General features: G+C 38.6%; 1 protein-coding gene across 1 annotated transcript; it reads right to left on the bottom strand.

Moving 5' to 3' along the window:
- Window positions 1-5711: 5711 nt before the first annotated feature.
- LOC113544764 (protein FAM240C) lies at window positions 5712-8179 on the bottom strand. The gene is made up of 2 exons (XM_026943700.3): window positions 8058-8179; window positions 5712-5799 (listed from the first exon to the last, which is right to left on the bottom strand). Exons 1-2 carry the CDS (start codon window positions 8177-8179, stop codon window positions 5712-5714), a joined length of 210 nt encoding a protein of 69 aa, XP_026799501.1.
- Window positions 8180-9917: the final 1738 nt, after the last annotated feature.

A 9917-nucleotide genomic window follows, 5' to 3' on the forward strand; every position in this document is an offset into this window, starting at 1 on the left:
CAAATAAAGACTTGACTTAACTTGGACAAACTTGACTTGGCATGAACAAACTAGACTCAAACAGACAGCAGGTTACAACATCAATACACAACAAGAGACAATGGCTACATGAGGGCTATATATACCAAACAATCAAGGACACAAGACTTAAATAACCAATCAGAACAAGATATGACTCCATTCAGACTTTGCTTTCTTTACTTAATTAATTCATCCATTACTTCAATTATCAGTTTCTAACTCTTTCACTCTGGAAAGGTTTTAAAAATTGCCAGCTTATTATTTCCTTCTAATTTACAACATGAGGTTCCTAAATGACAAGTAAATGAAGTTTATAATTCATTTACGTCATAAAGAAATACTTCGTTACGAATGACATAAATTAATGATAAAATTATCACAAAATAAAAAAAAATCAAAATGCATTACAAATTTTTGCCCTGCCTTATGATGAAACTAAAATGGAAAATGAAAGGTTATGCATCACCATAGGTTTTGTATAGGAAAAGTTAATTCCATTCATTTAAACAAAAAGATTGAATTACTGCATTCATATCAATATATTCCTCAAGTTATTTATATTTTAATATTGTGTTGATATTTTATTGACATAAAGCCTTTACCTCATTATGAATGCTGCTTGGACTGGAGAGCAAAAGTTCTGCTTTCATGGTGAGTGTTATTAAACACAGACATGGTTACCAGCTGCACAATGTTATAGTTACAGTGCAGTTTGTGTCTTTGAGCAATGAGTCTACAAATGAAATGCCATAAGAGGTCTTAATGTTTTTAATATTCTGTGTTATCCACTGGGTGGCACCAAAAGACAAAAATAAACCTGAATTATTTTTGCTGTGTCAAGTATTTGTGCAGGTAGAATGTTTGTTTTATTTATTTATTTATTTATTTATTTGAATGTGTGCTATCACAGGGAATCTGTTTCTTGACTGAAAGTGGTTCTTCCTCCACTTTTTCATCTACCATATTGACCAAGTTCCTGTTTCTAGTGCATTTGGTAATCATGTCAGCACTCTCTTTACATGAAACAGAAACTTCTCAGGCAGTTTTGCTGAAGAAGCTTCTTAGAAACTTATTTTCTGTTACTTTCCCTGGTTTCTAAAAAAAACATCACGTGTTCTAAGTTTGCTTTAATTTTTTTTTCTGTTTGTGAGGATCTTCCTATAGCACTGTGCTTACAAACCCAAAATACACGCACATTCATCTTGATCTGATCCAGTATGCATAATATAATTTAGGCCAATATACAGCGTAAGTATTCACCCCCCCCCTCCCCCCCCGCCCCGCCCCGCCACATTTGTAGTGTTGCAACCTGGTACTGAAATGGACTTAACTGGCTTATAGGTCATGAATCTGATGAATCTGAATCATGAATCTGAATGAAAAAAGAAGTAAAAGTTGTGGTTGCATACGTATTCACCCCCAGCATTGTAACAGTTAAATTTATCTTACTCTAAGTCTCATTGTTACCAAAGAGTTCTTTTAGGGTAATCTTATTTTGAACAGCTGATCAACCATCAATTCAATAAAGCATGTGCAAAACATAAGACTCTCAATGATCAAGGCATGTATTAATAGACACATAGGCTTCACACAAACATTGTTCAACCCCACAGCACACTGAACAGCACAATGAAAGGTAAACAAGTAAATTAAGTCCAAAAGGCAAGAGCTATTATGAGTCCATGAGTCCTATAAAAGCACAGATATCCAAATACCATCAATCAGAGTCCACAGCAAAGTAGCAGTCCACAAAAAAACAATAATCCCAGCAAAAAGGAAAAAGGTGTAAAAGAGGAAAAAGTAAGAAAAAACCCAATCAGTCTCACCCATGTTATCTTCTCAGGGATTTCTGGATTCCACGTGTAATGGAACAGGAAAAGGGAAAAATAATCCACAAATGATCCCAGACAGAGAAAACGTCCTCGTTCACTAAAAATAGGCCTCAACCCCAATCAGGTATTCCCCATGTCAATGGGCTAGATAGATCTTAAACCCATGGTACTGGCCCCAATGACAGCAAGGCACCTCCCAGCACCTTTGTTTGCCAGCCACTCAGAGCATGCCCCAGTCACACCATGTGCCATCACCTTAAAACAAAATGGCTGCCAGTTACCATTTCCTTAAAAGGTAGCCTTTAACAATATGAGTCCCTCCATATTCCAATTCAGTGTATCCCCTCCCCCCACCCAATAAACAACACACAGATATAAATAACCATAACAAAAATATAAACAAACAAACTAACACTGGATTATTTGAAATGTTTGAAATGATTTCGATGTTTGAAATGTACACAATTTCTCTGTTTTGTGGCCGTGTCATAGAGTCCCCCCCCTTTCAGTAAGGTTGGTCTGAGGGTGATAACTGGTGGTTAATTTTTGAGTCACACCCCAGTTCTTACACAAGTCAACCAAGAGCTGGCTGAGGAACTGTGGGCCTCGATCTGAAAGGATGTACTTAGGCACTCCCCATCGATTGAATATTTCATCCTTCAAGATTTGACAGATGCATGGTGTTTTACTGACTCTTAAAGGAAAAAGTTCCACCCATTTCGTAAAGTAGTCAACCACTACCAGAAGAAAGATACTGCCCTTCTTACTTCTCGGTAAGGGTCCCATAAGGTCAATGCCAAGCATATAACCTGGCTCATTTACTTCAGTTGATTGTAGAAAACCCAGAGGTTTTGTATTGGAAGGTTTGTATTGCTGACACACCATACATTCTTTAACATGTTTCCACACATCCTTCCGAACTTCAGGCCACCATACCACCTCCAAGATTTTCAATAGGGTCTTCATCCTCCCAAGATGAGCCCCCAAAGGATTATTGTGAAAGTAGTCGATGAAAGTGAGGACAAGTGACTTGGGCTCTAACAACTGGTATTTGCCACCACCAGCATATGGCATAACTCGATATAACACGCCCTGCTGGATTTCCCATCTCATCCGATCACTTAGCTCATCCTTCATATCTACTTTGGCCATCAATTCCTTTACATGCTCATCTTGTTCTTGAAATGCTGCTATCCCAGCCAGTGAGGTGGGCAACTCAAAATTCCAAAGGGAGATCCTTTTGGCTACACATGTTGCCACAGTCGCTTGATCCTGACTGGACCTTGACAGGGCATCAAGTACCACATTCATTCTCCCTTTCCTGTACTGCACCTGAAATTGGAACCGTTGCAGTCTCAAGGTCCATCGGGTAAGTCTGGATGTTGCCTTTGGAGCGTTAAAGGCCCACGATAATGCTGCATGGTCAGTATATACTACAAAGGGTACCCCCTCCAAGTAATGGTGCCATTTTTCTACTGCCCATACAACCGCAAGGCACTCTTTCTCTGACGTCAAATAGTTTAGTTCTGCTCCCCTTAGACATCTTGAGGCATAAGCGATAACCAATTCTTTATTGTCAATCTTTTGCGTAAGTACAGCTCCCAGTCCAGTAGCACTGGCATCGGTTTGCACTTGAAAGGGATGTCGTAGATCTGGTTGGGCCAGCACAGGGGCTTGTTGCAGAGCTGCTTTCAGCTTCTCCACACTCTGCTGGCATTCTTCGGGCCATGTCCAAGCAACATTTTTCCTCTGCAAAAGATACAATGGGGCAGCAAGCTCAGCCAAAAGTGGAATGAACTTATGGTACCATCCAATCAGGCCTAAGAACCTCTGCAATGAAGGAAGATCATGAGGAATGGGATAGTTTGTAATAGCAACTGTCTTTTCTGGATCCACTTCCACTCCTTTTCCTGATACCACATGGCCTAAGAATCGTAACTCGGTCTTAAGAAAAACATAAGACTCTCAATGATCAAGGCATGTATTAATAGACACATAGGGTTCACACAAACATTGTTCAACCCCACAGCACACTGAACAGCACAATAAAAGGTAAATAAGTAAAGTCCAAAAGGCAAGAGCTATTATGAGTCCATGAGTCCTATAAAAGCACAGATATCCAAATACCATCAATCAGAATCCACAGCAAAGTAGCAGTCCACAAAAAAAAAAAAACAATAATCCCAGCAAAAAGGAAAAAGGTGCAAAAGAGGAAAAAGTAAGAAAAAACCCAATCAGTCTCACCCATGTTATCTTCGCAGGGATTTCTGGATTCCACGTGTAATGGAACAGGAAAAGGGAAAAATAATCCACAAATGATCCCAGACAGAGAAAACGTCTTTGTTCACTAAAAATAGGCCTCAACCCCAATCAGGTATTCCCCATGTCAATGGGCTAGATAGATCTTAAACCCATGGCACTGGCCCCAATGACAGCAAGGCACCTCCCAGCACCTTTGTTTGCCAGCCACTCAGAGCATGCCCCAGTCACACCATGTGCCATCACCTTAAAACAAAATGGCTGCCAGTTACCATTTCCTTAAAAGGTAGCCTTTAACAATATGAGTCCCTCCATATTCCAATTCAGTGTATCCCCTCCCCCCACCCAATAAACAACACACAGATATAAATAACCATAACAAAAATATAAACAAACAAACTAACACTGGATTATTTGAAATGTTTGAAATGATTTCAATGTTTGAAATGAACACAATTTCTCTGTTTTGTGGCCGTGTCACAGCATATGCTATCAAACCCCTAAATTAGTTCTGGTGCCATCAGAAGTCACACAGTTTAGTTTTTAACTTTATTTGTAAATTTACTTACAGAAAACGTTATTTATAATTTTGCAAAATACATAAATTCCCTCCCACTTCAATACTATGGGCTACAATACCAATTAAGTCTATTTTAGTTCCAGGTCGTAACACTAAGAAATGAGGAAAAGTTCAAGGGGGTGAATATTTATGCAAGTATGGCACGAAGATATAGTGTAATGTGTAAATGAACTGAATATGGTAGCAGAAACAATTTGCCTTTTTGGAGTGAAGCTGTAAACAGAAACCTAGTGGTGCCTGTGCTGAAGGTATTAAGGAGAAACTCACTTGTTCATCTTCATTAAGTGCTTTATCCTCATCAAGGTCATGGTGGATCTGGAGCCCATACCGGGAACACTGGTGCAAAGCGGGAATACACCTTGAATGGGATGCCAGTCCATTGTAAAGCACTATGCAGACACAAGCACATTCATACTCAGAGTCTATTTAGCGTGGATCTATCCCTTCTTTGGGAAATGGGAGAAAACCAGAGAACCCAGAGGAAACCTGCACACAGGGAGTATGTGTGAAACTCCACACAGATAGTAACCTGAGCTCAGGATTGAACCTGGGACCCTTGAGCTGTGAAGCAGCAACAATACCCACTGTGCCAACATTTCTTAAAGCAAACTAAATACATGTGTGTGTTGTTTTATTGTAATTAAAAAGACAGCCTGGCCGACTGGTTTGATAATGGTGCAGTCTCTCCAGGAAAGAAAGCAATCATGTGACCAGCATGCTCTCAATATATAGTATTTTAGCTCTATGTTAGGATGCATAGTGGCTAGTGGCTAGTGGCCAATAACCTAAATATACCACATGTATCACTCTGTAACACTGCTGTTTACAAAGCTAAATCCCATCATATAGCTACATCCTAATCATTCTGAACAAAGGTACGCGTGCACACAATTTAAATTTAGGCTTATGCTATATTTTATTAATATCCAGTGGGCAAAAAGCAAACATGAGTGAACTGCATGCATCTATGATGGGAGAAAAAAAAAGAGTTTTCTATCCTCAGTCCTAAAAAAAAGGCCTCAATCCTTTTTCATTTCCTCTCCGCTCATATTTCCGTTCACGCCATGGCTCCGAATCAGCAGCCTCTGGATCCACTCCTTCCGTAACCTGTGGAGAGTCACGATCTTAGCATTCTGTGCCACAAGAATTGTCAACATTAGCTGAATAGTTAAATAGACGGTTGAAAAAGTTTGCATAACATTATAGCATAAAGGGGAAATTAATTTATAGCAACAATATTAATAGGGTGTTAGCTTCCGTCACATGCTGTCAAAAGTTTGCACCCCCTTTCCACCACTTTCTTCTTCAAATTAAGTCTGTAAGCAGAAGTTGGAAACTACTGTTCTGCTGATTTTCCTTAAGTTTTGGATTGTTGCCTTGCTGTGGGATACATCCACAATTTATTTTTAACTTCTTGATATTCTGTTGTTTTGTAGGTAGATTGTAGATGAACATATATAAATTTTTTTTTCATTTAGCCACGGGAGGTGCCAACTTTCACTCTAAACTGAATAAGCACGGCTCAGGGATTGCATTCTGACCCCAAACTAAAGTCAGCCTCAAGTGTAACTTTAAACGATTTACACTTTATGTAGCTTCTCTTCTTAATAAACCCATGGATTTGCCCTGAAACTGCTTGTATTGGGTCAGCATAAACAATCTATACATTCATTACAGGCCCAGAGAGCAGCATATGTATCTGTAGCTGTCCTAGAACAACATGTTCTCATTTATTACCAAAGCAAGGGGATTAGTGTGTGCTTGTACTGCATGTGTTAATCCATACCAGCCTTATGGAAGACAGAAACGGCAAAAGAAAGAAACAGAAAATTGCATCTACACACATCAGAGGAAAGTTGCTAGGATTTGGAGTTACATTAATTTGAGATAAATCAATCTTCTGCCCCCATTCTCTTACATTCTTATTACTGAGCTGTAAACAGAAACAGACTGAGTCGAGTTCTCTTATGGCACAACACATTCTCTATTACTCTCATATTAAATAATGCGTATTACCCACTTTTGTAGTGTAGTAAATGTAATATATTTAATACAACGGAGGTTTTTATTTGTTTAACTCATCACAGAGAACAAAATCTTGAAATACTGAGCAGGGTGATGATGGTAACATACATAAATACAGAAAAAGGAGCACTGTTACAGATAAATAATCAACACTCAGGTTGTGTGATTTGGCCTGACACAAAGCACAGGTACTGCTATCACCTGGAAGTGGACTATTTTTTCAATAACAACACATCTTGTAGTGTTTTATTTCTCTTATAACACAGCAATTTGCCAATGCTAGCAATTTTTATTTAGTAAAGAATGACACATTATACTTTTAAGCATTTATGGTTATGTTTAATGTTGTGAAACATTTACAAGACATGTTTGTTGCTGTTATCACTTGCATTATAGCAGCTGTAAACAGACATGCCCTCACCAGCCTCTCTTTTTTCTTTCTTGAAGATAAAAATAGTGAAACCTGAACGCACAAACTCCTCTGTCCTGAAGATATTCCCATGGTGGAAAACATATTGCCTTTTACACAGTCCTGACACTGGAGACTCCTTTCATAAATGTTACGGACCAATCAGAATCGAGCATGTGGTATACATGATAATAATAATAATAGGGCTGTTTCTAGCTATAGAAACTATATTTCTAGTTATACATTAATTGTTTAGGCCCTGTAAGAATGCAAGAATGATTTTATTTTTTATAAATATATACACTATATAAGATATATGATATCTTTTGGTAATAATGGACAGTGAGCTCAAGCTTGTTACTTAATTGTTTTTCTGCTCTCACTTGTAGTTCAAATGAAACTACATGAAATTAGGCTGCTAGCAAGCTACCTAGTTTACATTCATCTATGAAAACAGCAGCCTAATGGTTAATTGAGTCATCCCAGTATGATGTTACTCAAGGCCCATAAAGATTCAGAAACAGTCATGGTCATGGTGGTGGAATTTGAGGAAGGCGTCTTCATAAAACTGACCAACTGGTGCTGGTTTTAGCTGCATATAAAATGGAACCAAGAAACTACTGAAAATCTGCTTTTTATGAAAAAAAAAGACTAAATCTAATCATCTCTTTCCTTCTTCCCTTGCAGCCTTAACCATGTATTCCTTCACTGCACATATGGCTCCCTGACCCCGAGTCATTTTTCACAATGATCTCCAATTTTGATTTAATAGACAGGGGTTTTCTTGGTAATCACCCCTGCCAGACAATAATAAGCCCTGAATAAAAGTCTCTTTGACAGAAACGAAGAACATGTTTTTGATAAAGAACCATTTCTCCCTACGGAAAGTCATTTAGGCTGAGCCGGTGCTTGATGTGGCAGGCGTACGTACTTTGATAAAGCGCTCCTCTTCATTCTGGCTTCTTCCTTCCCAGTCATCTGATGGTGTCTCTCTATCTTCTGCTCCCAAAATTTCTTTAGCTTTTGTTTGTCATGAATCCGGGCCAAATTCATTGCCTGCTTGGATGGGAGCAAAATAGTTTAGGGTGATTGATAGGCACAGAAAGGCCACTCAAACGCTGCTGTAATGCTATGGCTTGGAGCTTTTGTATTGAGCGGCCATAATGCCTCAGGAGCTGCTTTGGCCTTATATATATAGACAAACTGTTTTCACATGGACTGATTTTTACGAGTGGTGTGTAATAAAATCAGCAATAAAATAAAGACCAGTAAAAAAATCCCTTTCCAAATGTTGTAAAAACTATAAAAAATGACTTAGCATGTGTACTACAGTACTTAATCAAGCCTCTAAAGCAGATTAATTCTGTAACACTTTATAATAAGGCCCATGAATATGCATGTGTTAATAGTAATGCTTTCATCATGACAAATTAATAAACGCACTAATTTTTAGCACATAAGCAAATAATGAGGCATATACATTAGCTGAAGCTAAAAAAAATAACTTGTTTGATTAATTAATACAGTGAATTGGAGGCTCATTTAGATTATTAACGGTCCATTTGTATACAATAAGCTAAACAGAATATATAATAAATACACTCAAATGAAAATAACTACTCTTTACAACCATGGTAAGCTGAAAAGCATCTCAGAATGCACATGATGTCAAACCTTGAGGCGGATGGGTTACAATGACAGAAGACCACATCTGGTTCCACTCCTGTCAGCCAAGAACTCATATTCCAATACTCAAACTGGTAGCAACACTGGCAGATTAATCAATCAAATCAGCAGATATAGGTGTTCCTAATAAAGTGGGCAGTGAGTGCATGCTTGGTTGTGAACCTTATTGTAAAACGTTGCCATTAATTCTTTTAACAGCTGCTTTCAACTATCCAATCCAAGCACAGAGCTGATCTCCTACAAGCTACGGTTCTTGCTTAAGAGTCCGACAGCGGCTCTCTAGTGGTGGATTTGAACGGACAAGCTTCTGTTCACTAGTACACTGAGCTATGACTGCTACCGTTTAGTGTTAAATAAAACTTTACTGATAAGACATGGCACCTACCTCTGTGCTAATCCTCGCCTGGGTCTGAGTGCAATGATGCGATACAGAGTCCAGAAAGAACCCAATAAAGCATTTGGCACCGAAGACAAAAAAAAAAAGGATGACACAGAGATCTTGGAAAGACATCGGGTGTATCTGTGCAGACCCGTTCATGTGTATCTATCCACATGGGTCACAGACAGGCAGCTTTTTGGACCAGTTACAAGACAATAATGCAAAGCCGTACCCCACCAGAGCCGGGGGCACGAGCGACCAAGCGGAACGCCAGGGTTGCCAACCAGGCCGTGCCACAGAACATCTCCTAATGACAGGAGGATTAAACAGAACACGGCTGGTCCCTTCAGGCTTGCAGACACATGGCTCTCTCTCTCACCTTGGCCTTTAAATATTGTGTATTCTCAGTATGCTTTTTTTTTTTTTGCTGTTAAGATTAGTGGACAAAGTACTGAGAAATTATACTTAAGTGGACAAGGTACTGAGAAAAGAAATGATCCTTAATTGAAACTATAGATATAGATATAGATATAGATGTAGATGTAGATAATGTCAAAATCTTACGCAATTAAAAGTAAAAGTATCCTGCCCAAAAAAAAAAAAAAAATGCACTCAAGTGAAAGAAAAATGTAAATCCTAAATCTATTCAAGCATTAAATATTAAAACGTGTTGTTGTAATGTTTCTAACAGATGAAATGAAGTTGATGTCGTCAAAAAAGTAACCT

Source organism: Pangasianodon hypophthalmus, chromosome 17 (assembly GCF_027358585.1).
Source record: "Pangasianodon hypophthalmus isolate fPanHyp1 chromosome 17, fPanHyp1.pri, whole genome shotgun sequence".
In the NCBI taxonomy this organism is placed as follows: domain Eukaryota; kingdom Metazoa; phylum Chordata; class Actinopteri; order Siluriformes; family Pangasiidae; genus Pangasianodon; species Pangasianodon hypophthalmus.

What these genes read in the sequence shown, in the direction of transcription:
- LOC113544764 (XM_026943700.3), bottom strand. Translation starts at nt 8,179, where the DNA reads ATGAATTTGGCCCGGATTCATGACAAACAAAAGCTAAAGAAATTTTGG. An exon ending in AAGAGGAGCGCTTTATCAAA is followed by an intron (nt 5,800 to 8,057) that starts GTACGTACGCCT and finishes GACTCTCCACAG; the next exon opens with GTTACGGAAGGAGTGGATCC.